Source organism: Corvus hawaiiensis, chromosome 3 (assembly GCF_020740725.1).
Source record: "Corvus hawaiiensis isolate bCorHaw1 chromosome 3, bCorHaw1.pri.cur, whole genome shotgun sequence".
In the NCBI taxonomy this organism is placed as follows: domain Eukaryota; kingdom Metazoa; phylum Chordata; class Aves; order Passeriformes; family Corvidae; genus Corvus; species Corvus hawaiiensis.
This window is the reverse complement of record NC_063215.1, coordinates 1921582-1938762: the sequence shown is the minus strand read 5'-3', so window position 1 is coordinate 1938762 and position 17181 is coordinate 1921582. Positions and strand designations below refer to the sequence as shown.

General features: G+C 47.2%; 1 protein-coding gene across 1 annotated transcript in view; it reads left to right on the top strand.

Annotated features, from left to right (window-relative positions):
* The window catches only part of ELP3 (elongator acetyltransferase complex subunit 3), a 76202-nt gene that overhangs the window by 43879 nt on the left and 15142 nt on the right, over window positions 1–17181 (top strand). The window contains exons 10-12 of the mRNA XM_048297581.1: window positions 3808–4001; window positions 10558–10648; window positions 13852–13917. Coding sequence (XP_048153538.1) covers window positions 3808–4001; window positions 10558–10648; window positions 13852–13917 — 351 coding nt within the window. The remainder of the gene's footprint in view (window positions 1–3807; window positions 4002–10557; window positions 10649–13851; window positions 13918–17181) is intronic.

Here is a 17181-nt window from a genome sequence, read left to right as displayed (position 1 = left end):
AAGGATCCGGTTGAGGGGCACGCTCCGTCTCCGATGGCGAGGCCGTTCTGCTCGTTCAACAATAGATTTTGGTGACCTTTACTCCGAACAAATCCCGATGATTTAGTAAATTGCTTCCAAAAATTGCTGCTTTGATCCCATAACCGGTATGTCCTGCAGCAGTTGGACACCTGGAGAGCGAGGAGATGAAAGGTGGCAAGTGGATCTTTGGGCTGTGACAAGTGGAATCCCATGAAACGGTATTATTCTTCTCCTTTCGGAGAGCTGCAGCTTTTGGGGTGTTTTTGGAGCAGGTTTCTCATTCATTCCGTGCTGAGCGTGGTCAGGAAAATCCGATTAAAACCTCCAGGTGGGATCTTTGAATCCTCAGACCTTTCCCATGGGTCACTCCAGGGTTTTCTCATTTAAAAGGTTTTTGCAAGAGCACAGGAAGGGGAAATAGTGAAATTCAGGGCGTCGTCTCCTGATTCCATCTCCTGTTACCTCCTTGGAATGAGGTGATCTTTCCCAAACCAAACCATTCCATGGTTCTCGGATTATATTCTGATCTCACGGAGGTTGACTTTTGGTTTCCTGTAATCCCAATTTCCTTGGACAACAATTGCAAAGTCACCAAAAGCTTTTGATGGGAGTTGAAAAAAGGATTCCGTGCTTATTATTTACTGGGAAAAAATCCTCAGGTTTTCTCTAATATCCCATAAATTGAGCAGCATTAGGGGAAATGGGATTTTAAGGTATGAAAAAGTCCCTATGAACCTCCAGGTTTGAGTTTGAGCTGATCAGAGCTGACCTTTTCTGTACGTTAATGATGATCAAATTGCTGCAATAACCTCTCACATCCTGCCCATTGGCCACACCCCCAAATTTAAATTTCCCTTCAGCATCCATCTTAATTATCTAAAACTTCAAGGAGGGTTGGTTTAGCAGCTTTGGGGTTGGCAGTGCTTCCGTTTGGAATGTTCTACGTCCTCCAGAGATTCAGAAATTTGGGAATACGTCAGGATCTGCTCTCCCTGGGTCATCTTTAACCTCTCCCTCCAGAGCAGACGTGGATTAGCCCTGACTCAGCCTGGAGCTGATGGAAAACCTCCAGAGCTGCTATGGATGGTGGCCTCTGGAACAAATATTTTAGGGATTCAATTTGTCTTGGCAGCAAACAGCTCCGGAAGGGTTTTATCAGCCCAAGACACCTTTTAAGGTGTCTAATTAAAATAAAACCCACAAGAAAAGGCTACAATTCCTCCTAAAGCTGGGCACGTGTTGGCATTTTCTACTTCCTTTGTTTCATGAGAGACTTAATCAGAGACTGTTTGTGAGTGGGGAAAGGTTAAGCTTTTAAATGTTGGGATTTACAGGGACCGTTGGAAAAAGGGGCTGGGGCAGAAAGGCGCCGCCGCTGCTCCGTTATCTCGTTTGAAATTAATTACTTGGGCAATCAGCTCAGGAGGATTTTGAGGAAGAGCCTGAGGAATTAGCAGGGAAATCTGTGGGTTTGGAAAGGCCGGTGGGCAGCGGAGTTATCAGCTGGGTTCGTGCTCTGACGTCAGAGGTGTGGAGGGGGTGAAGGGACAGGATTCGGGGTGGGGTCAGCGCCCTCCCCTCGTGACCTTGCCTTTGCTGCTGCATTTAACCTCAGCCTCAGGGCTGCCCCTGCCTTCCATCCACAGTGGAAAAAAACCGGGAATGTGGGTGAATCATTCCCGCGTCTGCCCTCGGGATCGGTGGGGAATGATAATCCAGAGCCTTTTCTCCTGGCTGGAGAGGTTTATTCACCACGTTCCTCACCCGAGTGCCTCGCCTGCCTCGGTGCCGCTCGGCCGGGACGCTCACCCCACACGCATCTCCTCGTTCCTTCTCCACATTTCCCATTAACTGCCCACAAAAGGTGGAATTCAGCCCGTTTTGGGTTGGCTGAGGACAGCAGGAACGTTTTCCCAGCCCTGCTCTACCTCGTGTGGCTCTGGATCAGCTCTGACAGGAGTGCAGGGAGTCGGGTTTTCCTCTCTCTTTGCATCCGGAGCATCGGGTGCTCTCTCAGAAGTTGATTGATCCATAAATCCAACAGAACCCTTGGAGATACAATATACTTCCCTGGATCCCTGGAAGTGCCCAAGGCCAGGTTGGACGGGGCTTGGAGCAGCCTGGGATAGTGGCAGGTGTCGGGGTTGGAATGGGATGAGCTTTGAGATCCCTTCCCACCCAAACCAGTGATTCCACGTCTTTATCCTTGCTCCAGACCTTGTTTCATCTCCTGAACTGACTCCAGGCTGTGTGTGAGCGGCTCTGGAGGCTGAGCTGCCTGGAAAACCGCTTCCATTATCCACCTGTGTTTCCCTGGAGCTGCCCAACAGCGTGGATGTGCCGGGCTGGATCCAGCCCTGGTTTAGGCAAGGAATCAGCCAGAAAAAACCTGGATTGTTGCAGTCACTGACCTTCTTCCCATCCTGGTGCTGGATCCTGGTGCCTTGGAGCCAAGCGGATCCATTTTGGGGGTTTTATCCTGGAGAAATTTGGGGTTGGGAAGCACAGGGAGCCAACAGAGCTTCTGGGAGAGCTGGGAATGTCCAGCTGGAGAAGGGAAGGATCCAGGGGATCCTTGGAGCCCCTTCCCAAGCCTAAAGGGGCTCCAGGAGAGCTGGGATTTGGGATAAAGGATGGAGGGGCAGGAGGCAGGGAATGGCTTCCCAGTGGGAAAGGGGAGCTTGGGGTGGGATCTTGGGAAGAAATTCCCAGCTGGGAGGGTGGGGAGGGGCTGGGCTGGAATTCCCAGAGAATCCCTGGATCCCTGGCAGTGTCCAAGGAAAGGCTGGAGCACCCTGGGATCGTGGGAGGTGCCGGGGTTGGAATGGGATGGAATTGAAGCTCCATGGATCCCGCCCACAGCATTCCATGATTCCATGAGAATGTGTGAAGCACCTCAGCAAAGCCCTGGGCCAGCAACTGGTGGGGCCACAGCAGCCATGAACTCACCTCATCCAGCTGGGAATTTTTATTCCCATGGGAATACCCCACTGGAGAGGGATCAGGCCCTGGATATCAAGTGAGCAATCCAGGAATAAATCCAGGGTCTAAGCCAGGATCAGATCTGGTACCACTTCAACCAGTGGTTGAAGTGAAGCAAGTTCGGTGCTTGCTCGGTGCAGGGTGCCTTGCCTGCCTCCTGATTTTATTTCCCCTTTGTTGGAATGATTTGATTTTAATTCTCATTCCCAACATTTAATCGGGGAAAAAACTACCCCGGCTGCTCCACACGGGATTCAGGCAGGGAAATCAGAGCCACGGCTCCGTCCTCCCGTTCCCTTCCGAGGGCTGGCTCAGAGCGGAGCACAGGTCTGGTTTTCTCCATCGCTGCTCAGATGCCGTGTCCCAGACGCGCCGTTGATGGATCAGTCTCTGACTGCGGCTGCCGCGATGGAGGATAAGCGCGCTCATCCCTATTGTTCTAATTCCAAGCGGAATTAGACAAGAAATGGGACGAGAAATGCTGCAATACCCATTGAATTCTCGCTGAAAAATAGAAGGAAAGTACAGATCAGACTCGTTCCGATGTTGTGGGGATTTGTCCTTCCTCCTCTTCAAACCCAGGACAGACTCTTTCCGTGTCTGAAATGAAATAAGCGGATAAATCCTCCCGACTCCAGTGATTCCTGCACCGTATTCACCCCTGCCTGCTGCAAACACGAGGAGGTTTTGGGAAACGAGTCCTGCCGGGACACCCAACCCCAGGGAATGTTGGATTTGCCCTTTTTTTTTGGACTCTTTTTGGTCTGATTCATTCTTTTCCCTCCTTTTTTTTTTTTTTGGCAGGAATTTTTCGAGAACCCCGCGTTCCGCCCCGACGGGATGAAGCTCTACCCCACGCTGGTGATCCGCGGCACCGGGCTCTACGAGCTCTGGAAAACTGGGAGATACAAGAGTTACTCCCCCAGCACCCTGGTGGATCTGGTGGCCAGGATCCTGGCCCTGGTGCCGCCGTGGACACGCGTGTACCGCGTCCAGAGGTGATTTTCCCGCCCGGAATGATCCCTTCCCGGCTGCGGGAGGGATTCGTGCTTTACTTACAGCCCTGTCTGCCTCGGGCCTTTCTTATCTCCCAGCCTTAATTATTAATTAACCAAAGATCAGATGGGTCCCGTGAGGGAGAATGGGATGGATCCCATGGGGGATAATGGGATGGATCCCGTGAGGGATAATGGGATGGATCCCAGGATGGATAATGGGATGGATCCCGTGAGGGATAATGGGATGGATCCCATGGGGGATAATGGGATGGATCCCATGAGGGGTAATGGGATGGATCCCGTGAGGGATAATGGGATGGATCCCAGGATGGATAATGGGATGGATCCCGTGAGGGATAATGGGATGGATCCCATGGGGGATAATGGGATGGATCCCATGAGGGGTAATGGGATGGATCCTGTGAGGGATAATGGGATGGATCCCATGATGGATCATTAATTGGGTGCATCCCATTATAGATCATTAATTGGGTGCATCCCAGGATGGATCATTAATTAGGTGGATCCCAGGGTGGATCATTAATTGGGTGCATCGCAGGATGGATCATTAATTGGCTGGATCCCATGATCATTAATTGGGTGCATCCCAGGATGGATCATTAATTGGGTGCATCCCAGGATGGATCATTAATTAGGTGGATCCCAGGGTGGATCATTAATTGGGTGGATCCCAGGATGGATCATTAATTGGCTGGATCCCATGATCATTAATTGGGTGCATCGCAGGATGGATCATTAATTGGGTGGATCTCAGGATGGATCATTAATTGGGTGCATCGTAGGATGGATCATTAATTGGCTGGATCCCATGATCATTAATTGGGTGCATCCCAGGATGGATCATTAATTGGGTGCATCCCAGGATGGATCATTAATTAGGTGGATCCCAGGGTGGATCATTAATTGGGTGCATCGCAGGATGGATCATTAATTGGCTGGATCCCATGATCATTAATTGGGTGCATCGCAGGATGGATCATTAATTGGGTGGATCGCAGGATGGATCATTAATTGGGTGGATCTCAGGATGGATCATTAATTGGGTGCATCCCAGGATGGATCATTAATTGGGTGGATCCCAGGATGGATCATTAATTGGGTGCATCCCAGGATGGATCATTAATTGCGTGCATCGCAGGATGGATCATTAATTGGCTGGATCCCATGATCATTAATTGGGTGCATCCCATTATGGATCATTAATTGGGTGGATCCCAGGATGGATCATTAATTGGCTGGATCCCATGATCATTAATTGAGTGGATCCCAGGATGGATCATTAATTGGGTGCATCCCATTATGGATCATTAACTGGGTGGATCTCAGGATGGATCATTAATTGGGTGCATCCCATTATGGATCATTAATTGGGTGGATCCCAGGATGGATCATTAATTGGGTGCGTCGCAGGATGGATCATTAATTGGGTGGATCCCATGATCATTAATTGGGTGCATCGCAGGATGGATCATTAATTGGGTGCATCCCAGGATGGATCATTAATTGGGTGGATCTCAGGATGGATCATTAATTGGGTGCGTCCCAGGATGGATCATTAATTGGGTGGATCCCAGGATGGATCATTAATTGGGTGCATCCCAGGATGGATCATTAATTGGGTGCATCGCAGGATGGATCATTAATTGGCTGGATCCCATGATCATTAATTGGGTGCATTGCAGGATGGATCATTAATTGGGTGGATCCCAGGATAGATCATTAATTGGGTGGATCTCAGGATGGATCATTAATTGGGTGCATCCCATTATGGATCATTAATTGGGTGGATCCCAGGATGGATCATTAATTGGGTGGATCTCAGGATGGATCATTAATTGGGTGCATCCCATTATGGATCATTAATTGGGTGGATCCCATTATGGATCATTAATTGGGTGGATCCCAGGATGGATCATTAATTGGGTGGATCTCAGGATGGATCATTAATTGGGTGCATCCCATTATGGATCATTAATTGGGTGGATCCCATTATGGATCATTAATTGGGTGGATCCCAGGATGGATCATTAATTGGGTGGATCCCAGGATGGATCACTAATTCCCTCTTGGCTCTGGGGGAGTTCCCTGGCGTGGTTGCAGGAGCTCCGTGTGATTTTTTGGATTCCTTCCTTTCCCCGTGGGCGCTGCGGGGTTTCCATGGATGTGTTGGTGGTTCCGTGATTTCCAGGAGAAGGAAGGAAATGGGGATTCAGGGATAAAAGCAGAGTTCCAAAATCAGTTTAAAAATTCATCTTGCTCAAAATTGCGTTGATTTAGAAGGACACAGAAAGGAAAAGGGTATTCCAGGACATTCCCAACCCTGCAGGGCTGGGAAGCAGCACCGGAACAGAGGATTCACCAGCTGGAAGCGGGAATGAGAGATGGGATGAGAGGGAATCCTGGGAAGTTTGGCATTGGGAATGAGAGGGAATTCAGGGAAGTTTGAGATCTGGAATGAGAGATGGGATGAGAGGGAATCCAGGGAAGTTTGGCATTGGGAATGAGAGATGGGATGAGAGGGAATCCTGGCAAGTTTGGTATTGGAAATGAGAGATGAGATGAGAGGGAATCCAGGGACGTTTGGCATCGGGAACAAGAGATGGGATGAGAGGGAATCCTGGCAAGTTTGAGATCTGGAATGAGAGGGAATCGATAGAAGTTTGGCATTAGGAATGAGAGATGGGATGAGAGGGAATCCCAGGAAGTTTGAAATCAGGAATGAGAAATGAGATGAGAAGGAATCCAGGGAAGTTTGAAATTGGGAATGAGAGGGAATCCAGGGAAGTTTGGCACTTGGAATGAGAGGGAATCCAGGGAAGTTTGAGATCTGGAATGAGAGGGACTCCAGGGAAGTTTGCCCAAACTCAGAGGGATTTTGCTGTAAATCAGGAGGCGTGAAAAAGTCCTAAATGTCTTGGTCCGGAATATGAACGCATCCATGAGAAGCATTTTTTTCAGGATAATTCCTTTTAGAGCTGGAAGTGTCGATGCTACAGCCTGGTAAATCCTGGGATAATCCCTCTCTTCAGGAAGACAACTTGGAATTACGAGCAGAGCAGCAGCGGTCCCTGTCTGGAAGGAGAGATGTGGACATAAATGGAAATCTGGGAGGGGAGGGAAATCCCAGGGTCTTGGAATCATGGAATGGGTCGGCTTGGAAAAGACCCTCAAGCTCATTTCATTCCATGCCCTGAGCCTTTTTAAGGAATAACCTTTTAAGGAACAGGAGCCTTGATTGGAAAACAGGAAAAATGATGAGAAAACAAGAAAACCAGGAGGAGCCTCGCATGGAATGGGGCAGGAAATTCAGGAATTTTCGGTCAGGACTGGGATTCCAGAGTAGCTTCCCGCTGTCCTCGCCATGTCCCATTTCTTCGTGGTGCTGTTTTTTGGGATCTAAATCCAGCAGGTTTATTCTTTAGGATGGCAGGAATTCCCAGCCCAGCAGGTCTTTTCCCAAGGAATCCAGGCCTGGAAAAGGCTTTGCTGGTGCTGATTTGCCTCCATCCAGTTGTGACGTTCCCATTTTCCTGCTGCCTGGAACTTTTCCATGGAAATTTCGGATTTTTACCTCTCCAGTGCAAAGCCCTGAAGTTCTTACTCAGCTCCAAATCGCCTTTGTGTGAGTTGGGAGTAACGGACAAAGCCAAGATTCCCAAATCATGGAATCGTGGGTATCCCAATATCCCATCCTAAATCATCCACGGGCTGTGCCCAGCACGGATTCAAGGAGCGGCTTTGAGCTGAGAGCGGGTTTAGAGTCAAAATTAGGATTAAATATCAGGAGGGAATTCCCAGCTGGGCTGGAATTCCCAGGGAAGCTGTGGCTGCCTCCAGATCCCTGGGAGCATCCAAGGAAAGGCTGTGGAGCAGCCTGGGATCATCAGGGGAGGTGCCGGGCTTGGAATGGGATGGGATTGAAACTCCCATGAATCCCACCCAAAGCATTCCTGGATTCCATGATCCCAAGCTCTGAGAGCCAGTCTTTGGGATCCTTGTTCCCTGGGACCGGATTTGGAGGAAAATCCAGGAGCTCCCTGCGTTTGTGTCCGTGCCCAGCCCAAAACAATCAGGATAAGGAGTGGGCTGAGCGTGAGAGAGGCACCACTGATAAAAGCCCGTGAGGAACCTTCCAGCTCCAGGAAATCCGGTGAAACGGTGTGGAAAAGGTGGAATCGCCGTCCCTGGAATCGTTTAAAATCCTCTCCAACCTCAGTAATTCCAGGATTCTGTGGAATTCAGGTTTTCTTTTAAGAACTGAGCTGCCAATGAGTGATTGGAGGTGGTTTCTCCCAGGGTGATCCGTAATCCTGTATTTATCCCGAATATTTGGGATCCTCCTCATCCCCGCAGGAGTACGGAAAACGGCAGGAGGAGCGTTGCACGCCCGCAGGGTTTGGCTTTTCCTTGGATTTTGGTGGTTTCTATGGATTTTCCCGGCGCTCTGACCAGGGGGAGGTGGAGGGGGAGGACATAAAATCTCCTCGGAATGGGGCAGAGCTGAGAGCCAGATCCAGACTTTCCCCGGGAGCTTCCATCAGCTGCTCCACCAGAGATCCAAGGAATGCAAATGCTGGGAAAAGAGGAAGTGAAGCAAAGCTGGCTGGAGCTGCCGGCGAATCGCGCGTTGATTTTAACGAGGTCGGGATTTAACCCCCTTTGTTCTGAATTAATTTCGCATTCTAACACCTCCTCAATCCCCGGGACGGCGTTGTCCAGTGGCTGGAGTTGCTCCGTATTCTCCCGACAATCCAAAGTGGCCGTGGAAAACCCATTCCCGCCTTTTTCTCTCCTCCAAAATCTCCTTTTTCCCGTTGCCGTTTCAATTTCCTTTGCTCCCCAGCAGGTGCGTGAGGGGCTCGGGGTTGCAATCCACCTTTTATTGGCGGGATTTCAGTTGCTTTTCCCTGGATTTAGCTAAAAGCCTGGGACTGGAGCGTGGCGGGGTTTTCTATCTGTGTTCCTGGAGGGAAAATCCACACATCCCGGCACGATCGGAGCTGCTCCGTAATTGTTATTCCCTGGATTATCCCTGTGGATCCGAGCGTCCTCCAGGCACCGCGCGAAGTGCTCCTTTCCCCCCTCCCCCAATTGCGGCTCTTGGGAGGGAGTTTTGTTGCCTCTGCAGGGTTTCATTTATCCAGAGAAATCCCTGGATAAAGGATCTAGTGAAGGAATTGGGTTTTCCTTGGGAGTTCTGGGCAAGCCACGAGGAATTATCCACAGATCCTGTGGATTTGTAGGGGAAAGACGAAGGGAATGGCTTCCCCAGGGGTAGATGGGATATTGGGAAGGAATTCCTGGCTGGGAGGGTGGGCATGGATTCCCCATCCCTGGAATTGTCCAAGGAAGGGTTGGATGGCGGGAAGGTGTCAGGGTTGGAATGGGATGGGATTTAAGGTCCTTTCGAAGAAAAATCCTTTCCTTGCCCCTTCCCAGAGTCCCTGCAAGGCTGGAGCAGCACAAGGATCGGCTTCAGGATCCTTCAATTCCTGAATCTTTGTCCAGCTCCTGCCAATCCCAGGAATTGTTAATGGGGGGGAAGGAAAACCTGCTAGGAGCTGGCTGGATCCAGGAATTCATTCCACAGAGGTCATCCGGCACCGGCTGGAGGGGGATGGAAAATCAGCGTGGGTGAATTAATGAATTAATGAATTAATTACAGCCCCAATTCCCTGAGCACCCCAAGCTCTGGATGGGATTTTGGGATATTCAGGTCTTGGTGCAGCTGAGGAAAAGGAGGAGAACTCATCCAAGGAACGTTTGGGACCGAGCTGAGTCTTTCCTGTCTCTCATTTCCCTGGAGATCTGAGGGGTTTTGGATAAACAGGTGGAGTTTTATCGGGATGGAGCGGGATGAGCCAACATTCCAAGAAGGATCCTGGTTTCCTCATCTCTCTGGGATAATCTGGAAGCCACTGGAGAGGCCAAATGTGCTTCCAGATTCCCTTTTAGCTCCTTCCTCGGAGATCTTCAGCTTCCTGCCATCCTCAGGCTGGGATTCACATTCCCATGGGAATGGCCTGGAATTCCCAGCAGGATTTTGCTGCACTGAACTTTCCCGCTTTTCAGGGAAATAGCAAAATCCCAACATGGAGAAGTTGTAATTCCGGTGGCTTTTCCCTGAATCCAGAGTGATTCCCAATTTCTGGGCTGTGATTCCCAATTTCTGGGCTCCAGCAGCAGATGCTGTGAACATCTGGATGATCCCAGGTTTTTTTTCCCCAGGTTCCCAAGTGAAGAACCAAGAAAAAAAAGGAAAACTCATTTTTTTAGGATTGTTAAAGGTTGGAATTCAGATTTTTTACTGAAATCTGTGGTTCTTCCTTTCATTTCTCTGCTTTTCCCTTCATTTTCCCCCTGGTTTTTGTTGTGTTTCATTCCTCATCCAACCAAATCCTTGAAACCAGAGGAATTCCATGGATTTGGGAATTCAGCTGTTTGGGAATTCGGCCGGGGTGACCCTCATGATGCTTTTTGGTGAATTCCCAGCGAATCGAGGTGTTTGAAGCTTTGGAATTTCCTCTCCGTGCAGGGATATTCCGATGCCGCTGGTCAGCTCCGGAGTGGAGCACGGGAATCTGCGGGAGCTCGCCCTGGCCAGGATGAAGGATCTTGGGACACAGGTAAAGAGAAGGAATCCTAATTTAAATTAGCAAATGAAATATTTTAGAAATCATTTCTATTCTATTGATTCAGAATGACAATTTTAATAATAATTTTTTTGAATTAATAATTAGGAAAAATTACCGAGTAAAATGTTGTAGAAATCATTTCTGTTCTATTTATTTAGCATAAAATAGAATAAAAATTTTAATAATCATTTTTAGAAATTAATTCAGAAAAATTATTGAATAAAATGTTTTAGAAATCATTTGTGTTCTATTTCTTTAGAATAAATTACAATAAAATTTTAAATAATTTTTTAAAATTAATAATTAGGAAAAATTACTGAATAAAATATTATAGAATTCATTTCTATTCTATTTATTTAGAATAAAATATAAAAATTTTAATAAAAATTTTTTAATTAATAATTAAGAAAAATTATCCAATAAAATGTTTTAGAAATAATTTCTATTTATTTAGGATACAATATAATAAACATTTTAATAATAATTTTTAGAAATTAAGAAAAATTATCAAATAAAATTTTTTAGTAGTAATTTTTATTCTGTTTATTTACAATAAAATGCAATAAAATTTTTAATAATAATTTTTTTAAATTAATAATTAAGAAAAAATTTCTAATAAAATATTTTAGAATTCATTTCTATTCTATTGATTCTGAATAAAATTTTAATAATAATTTTTAGAAATTAATAATTAAGAAAAATTATCTAATAAAGTATTTTAGAAATAATTTCTATTTATTTCAAATAAAATATAATAAAATATTTAATAAAAAAATTTAAAATAAATAATTAAGAATTATCGAATAAAATATTTTAGAAATAATTTCCATTCAATTGATTCAGAATAAAAATTTTAATTTTTTTAATTTAATTTTTTAAATTAATAATTAGGAAAAATTATCAAATAAAATGTTTTAGAAATAATTTATATTTATTTAGAATAAAATATAATAAAAATTTTAATAATAAGTTTTAGAAATTAATTAAGAAAAACTATCAAATATTTTAGTAGTAATTTTTATTCTGTTTATTTGCTATAAAATACAATAAAAATTTTAATTAAAAAATTTATAATTAAGAAAAATTTTCAAATAAAATGTTTTAGAAATCCTTTGTATTCTATTTATTTAGAATAAAATATAATTAAAATTTTAATAATAATTTTTAGAAATTAATAATTAAGAAAATTTATCAAATAAAATATTTTAGAATTCATTTCTATTCTATTGATTCAGAATAAAATTTTTAATAATAATCTTTATAAATTAATAATTAAGAAAAATTATTGAATAAAATGTTTTAGAAATCATTTTGTGTTCTATTTATTTAGAATAAAATACAATAAAAATTTTAATAATTTTTTGAATTAATAATTAAGAAAAATTATCAAATAAAATATTTTAGAAATCATTTCTATTCTATTTATTTAAAATAAAATATAATTAAAATTTTAGTAAGATCTTTTAGAAATTAATAATTTAGAAAAAATATCCGATAAAATGCTTTAGAAAGAATTTCTATTTATTTACAATAAAATGCAATAAAATTTTTAATAATAATTTTAACAAATTAATAATTAAGAAAAATCCCCCCAAGTCAGGCGAAACGAAGCCATGATGAGAACAAAAATCGCTGCTGAACTCAATCTTCCAAAGCCTTCAAAAAACCCCAAACCACCCCAAATTCACGACTAAAAAGCACTTGAATGATCCTTAGGAAAAGCTGCTTTGGTTTGGGTGAATTTCGCTTCAGCTCCTCCTGGAATGTGGCCGGAGAAATCCCATTTTTTGGAGCAGGAAATCAGCGGGAACAGGGGGGCAGAATTCCTTTGGAAATCCTCCTGCTTTGTCTTTCCCACGCATTTTCCTGGGGGAACAATCGGAGAAAAACTCTCAAATCTGAGCCCAAAAAGTTTAAAAAAAACCCCAGAAAATCCCTGGGAGAGAAATTCCAGCAGAAGCAAAGGAGGCTGGAGCCTCGGGGGGCTTTTCCAGAGGGGAAACGGAACACGAGCGGGACGGAGAGGAGGCAGGGACGAGCTCAGGTGTGGAGCCCCTGGAATGTCGGGGCATTCCCGGTGTCCCTGGATCTCCCCGAGGCCGCTGCTGCCTCCTGGATCCTCCCTCCCAAACCTCGCCGGCCGCAGCTCGCGGCTTTGCCGAGGAAAGTTGCGCCCAAAGTTTTGGCTTTTTGGGGATGTCCAACTTCCCGGGAAAAGCCCGCTGCGAATCCCGGCTTTCTTGGGAATATTGGATTTGGTGGGGTTGTCCAAGGAAGCTGCGGCTGCTCCCGGATGCCTGGGAGTGTCCAAGGAAAGGCTGGAGCAGCCTGGGATCATCGGGGCAGGTGCCGGCCTTGGAATGGGATGGGATTGAAGCTGCGTGGATCCCAGCCAAAGCATTCCGGGATTCTGGGATCCAGGAGGCTCCGAATCCATGGCCAGGGGTTTTTCTGGAAGTCGGGGATGGGAAAGGGAAGGGAGAGCCTTCCTGGAGTGCCGAGATTCCCAGGGAAGGGCCTGGAGGCCGGAATTCCTTCCCGCAGAGGAGTCGGGCTGGGGCTGGATCCAATGGCAGGCTGGGAGAGGCGGGAATGGAGGGATTTCCCTGGGAAAGGGGAGCTCGGGCTGGGATCTTGGGAAGGAATTCCCGGCTGCGCTGGAATTCCCAGGGAATGCCCGGATCCCTGGCAGTGCCCAAGGAAAGGCTGGAGCAGCCTGGGATCATGGGAGGTGCCAGGGATGGAATTGGATGGGATTGAAGCTCCATGGATGTTGGATCAGCATCGGCTTCACTTTGGGATATTTGGGATTTCTGGAATGGTTTTCCTTGAAAAGCAAGAAAAGGGTGGCCGAGATCCCAAACCTTTTTGTTCAAGGGTTTTCCCACTGTTCCACCTTCCCAGTGCCAAAGTTCTTTTTCCCTGGATTTTGCCTTTCCCTCCAGGCCCTGCCAGCTGGGAATTTTTCCTCAGGATCCACTCAGGGATTGATTTTTCCCAGCTTTCCACTCAGCATTCCAACCTCTCTCCGAGGCAGATCAGGGACGGCCGAATGAGCAATTTTCCCTTTGCCGCCTTCCCATTGGGAATTCGCCCCTGCGGCTTTTCCACGGAATCTGAAACCCAGGAATTCCCTGGAATTTTTCATGCTCAGAGCTTGACCTTCTCCCCCCGCTCTCATTCCCTTTTCCCAGTGCCGTGACGTGAGGACGAGGGAGGTCGGAATTCAGGAAATCCACCACAGAGTGAGGCCGTACCAGGTAAGAAATTCCCTGGTTTTAATTCCCTGGAGCTTTTCCTGAGGAAATTCCGCGTTCGAGAAAACCACGCTGGCTTTGGGGTGTTTGCACTTCCATAAAATATCCTCCTTCCCCTTTGGTTTTTTTCCTATTAAAACCCGGATTTGGGAATTCCGATAACGCCCTGTGTCCATTGGGAATAAGAATGGCGAATTTGGAGCTTTTTTTGGGATGAATTCCCATGGTTTTTGGGCAAACAAAATACGTTTGAATACATATTTTTATGGGAATGCGTTCATTTAGCACGCACGTGGTGGTTCCCATTCCTAAAATCCTGAAATATTCCATAAAAAGATGGCTGGGCTCATGGGAGAGAGGGGGAAATGTTCGCTGCTGGACTCGGAAGCATCCAATTCAGGAAATTCCCAGAATCCTGGGAATATCCGTCTCCTGGGAATATCCTCTTCCTGTTCCTTTGCCGACGTTAAGGAAGGACCGAAACGATTCTGGGTTTTGCCCTTCCAAGCAGGAATTGTTTGGGAAAAAGTGGGATTGGGGAGCCGCTTCCAAACTCCTCTCCTGGATCCCGCTTCCCAAACTGAGCCACAAATCCGGGATTGGGAAGTGGCAGCACCCAGAAATTCCTAAAGTTCCTCTCCTGCCATGGAATTCCACTGATTCCTCAGGCTCCCTGGAGTTTGGTTCCAGAGTTTAGTGGAGTGAATATTCCTGGAAGATTTTTCCCTTTGCCAACCAGAGATTCCAGGGAATTTTATTCTCCTTTTCTCCTCCGTTATGAGAAGCCAGATGAGTGCAATACTCCCCATTTGTTTAGAAATGCACAAAAATCCCAAAAAATCCTGTTCTTCCCAGATTTCTGCAGGAACTGAGGCTGCCCAGACTCCCGGGCCGGTCACATCCCGGAATCTGATCCCGAATTTCTGTTGGAGGCAGCTGTAATCTGATTTAAATTGTAAATCTGGGGAGGGCAGCCGTCAGCGAATCGCTCATCCCAGGCTTTTCCAAGCAGAAAATTCCCTTTGTTCTGCTCTGGAGGGTGAGTGGCAGCGGGATGGAGTCGGAGCAGCAGAAATCCCGGGAAAACCGGAGCGTTCTCCATGTGCTGGAGGCCGATGACAACGAGGTCCCCCCGATAAGGATCCAGGAGAGCGGAAGGTGTCCCTGCTGGAATGGGATGGGATTTAGGGTCTCTTCCCACCCAAACCAACCTGGGATTCCGTGATGATCCCGTGAGTGGCCCTGGGGCTGGAACGGGGCCAGGGGGTGATTCCAGGTGGATTTTCCCACACTTAAAGGAGAATCCCAAAAGGAAAAGGCTTTGGGAATCCCGTGAGTCCCGGAAAACCCTTCAGGGGGATCAGTGTGTCCCGGGATCCTCCGTGCCTAGGGAAGTGGGAAGAACAAAACCCTCGGGCAGCTCAGAGCTTGTGATGCTCTAAAAATGCCCCAGCGTGAAGATTCCTGGTGAAAATTCCCGGTTTTCCTGCTGCAGCTCTGAATGCAAGCGGCTTTTGGATGGTGTGTGGGCAGAATGTGGAATCTGCTCATGGAATCAGGGAATGCCAGGATGGGTTTGGGTGGGAAGGGACCTTCAATCCCATCCAATTCCAACCCCTCCCCTGATGATCCCAGGCTGCTCCAGCCTTTTCTTGGGCACTGCCATGGATCTGGGCATTCCCTGGGAATTCCAGCCCAGCCGCGAATTCCTTCCCAAGATCCCAGCCCGAGCTCCCCTTTCCCAGGGAAATCCCTCCATTCCCGCCTCTCCCAGCCTGCCATTGGATCCAGCCCCAGCCCGACTCCTCTGCGGGAAGGAATTCCGGCCTCCAGGCCCTTCCCTGGGAATCTCGGCACTCCAGGAAGGCTCTCCCTTCCCTTTCCCATCCCCGACTTCCAGAAAAACCCCTGGCCATGGATTCGGAGCCTCCTGGATCCCAGAATCCCGGAATGCTTTGGCTGGGATCCACGCAGCTTCAATCCCATCCCATTCCAAGGCCGGCACCTCCCCCGATGATCCCAGGCTGCTCCAGCCTTTCCTTGGACACTGCCAGGGATGGAACAATCCAAGGATTTGCTTCAGAAGCGCAGCCCTGCTCCCTGCTCAGAGCATCCCACAGGAACACCGGGAGACATCCCATAATTTCAGGAATCCCAAGATGATGGTGCGGGATGGATCCCCCTGGATTGGGAGGCCAGGGCAGGCCTGGATTCCCATTCCTGGAGGGATCGAAATCCCTGTGGATCAGGGGGGCGTGGCCAGTGCTGCGGGTGGTTGGATTCCCTGATTTCCCAGGATTTTCCAACCCAAACAATCACAATCCCACAAAGACCTCGCAGTTCTCCCTGGAAATCCTCCAACAGCCCCAAATCCATGAATTAAGGATTTGGTGATGGAAAAGCCACTCTGGGCGGTGTCACCTCTGCTCCGCTCCTGTCACAGCCTGGGTGAATTCCCAATAAATCCCGTCCTGGCTTGCAGGAAGGGTCATTCCCACCCCAAAATGTTGGGATGAGCTCCCGGGGTGGGAGCCCAGAAGATGTTCCAGGAGCTGATCCATGGAAAACCAAACCATGGGAGAGGTTTAAAATTCCCTAAAGCTGAGTTTCGTTTGTTAGGACAAGACTTAAAATTTGGGTTTAATATTAAACTCTGCTCCATGGAGAATTCCAAAAGGAAAGGTCGGAGAATTCCCAGTTTCTCCCCAAAAATGGAATAAGCAGAAAACACAGCTCCAGCAGGGATTTCCCTGGAAGGGTGGCAAGGCTCTGGAATGGAATTCCCAGAGAAGCTCTGGATCTCTGGAAGTGTCCAAGGCCAGGTGGGAACAATCTGGGACGGGATGGGATTTCAGGTCCCTTCCCAGCCAAACCATTCCAGGGTTTGGTGCCGGAGGGAACCATGGGGGATCCCAGCGCTGGCATTCCCACCCGGAATCACGCGGCCTTGAGGGAATCTCTTCCCGTTCGCTCTGAGGAATATTTACGGATCCATGGATCAGCTTCGATCTCCTCCGCACATTTTCCCTTTTTCCCTCCTTTTCCTCCTCATCCATTCCCCTCCTGGATCAGGTGGAATTAATCCAGAGGGATTACAAGGCCAATTCCAGATTCCCACCTGGAATCACGCGGCCTTGAGGGAAGCTCTTCCCATTCGCTCTGAGGAATATTTACGGATCCATGGAATCGGCTTCAATCTCCTCCGCACATTTTCCCTTTTCCCCTCCTTTTTCTCCTCATCCATTCCCCTCCTGGATCAGGTGGAGT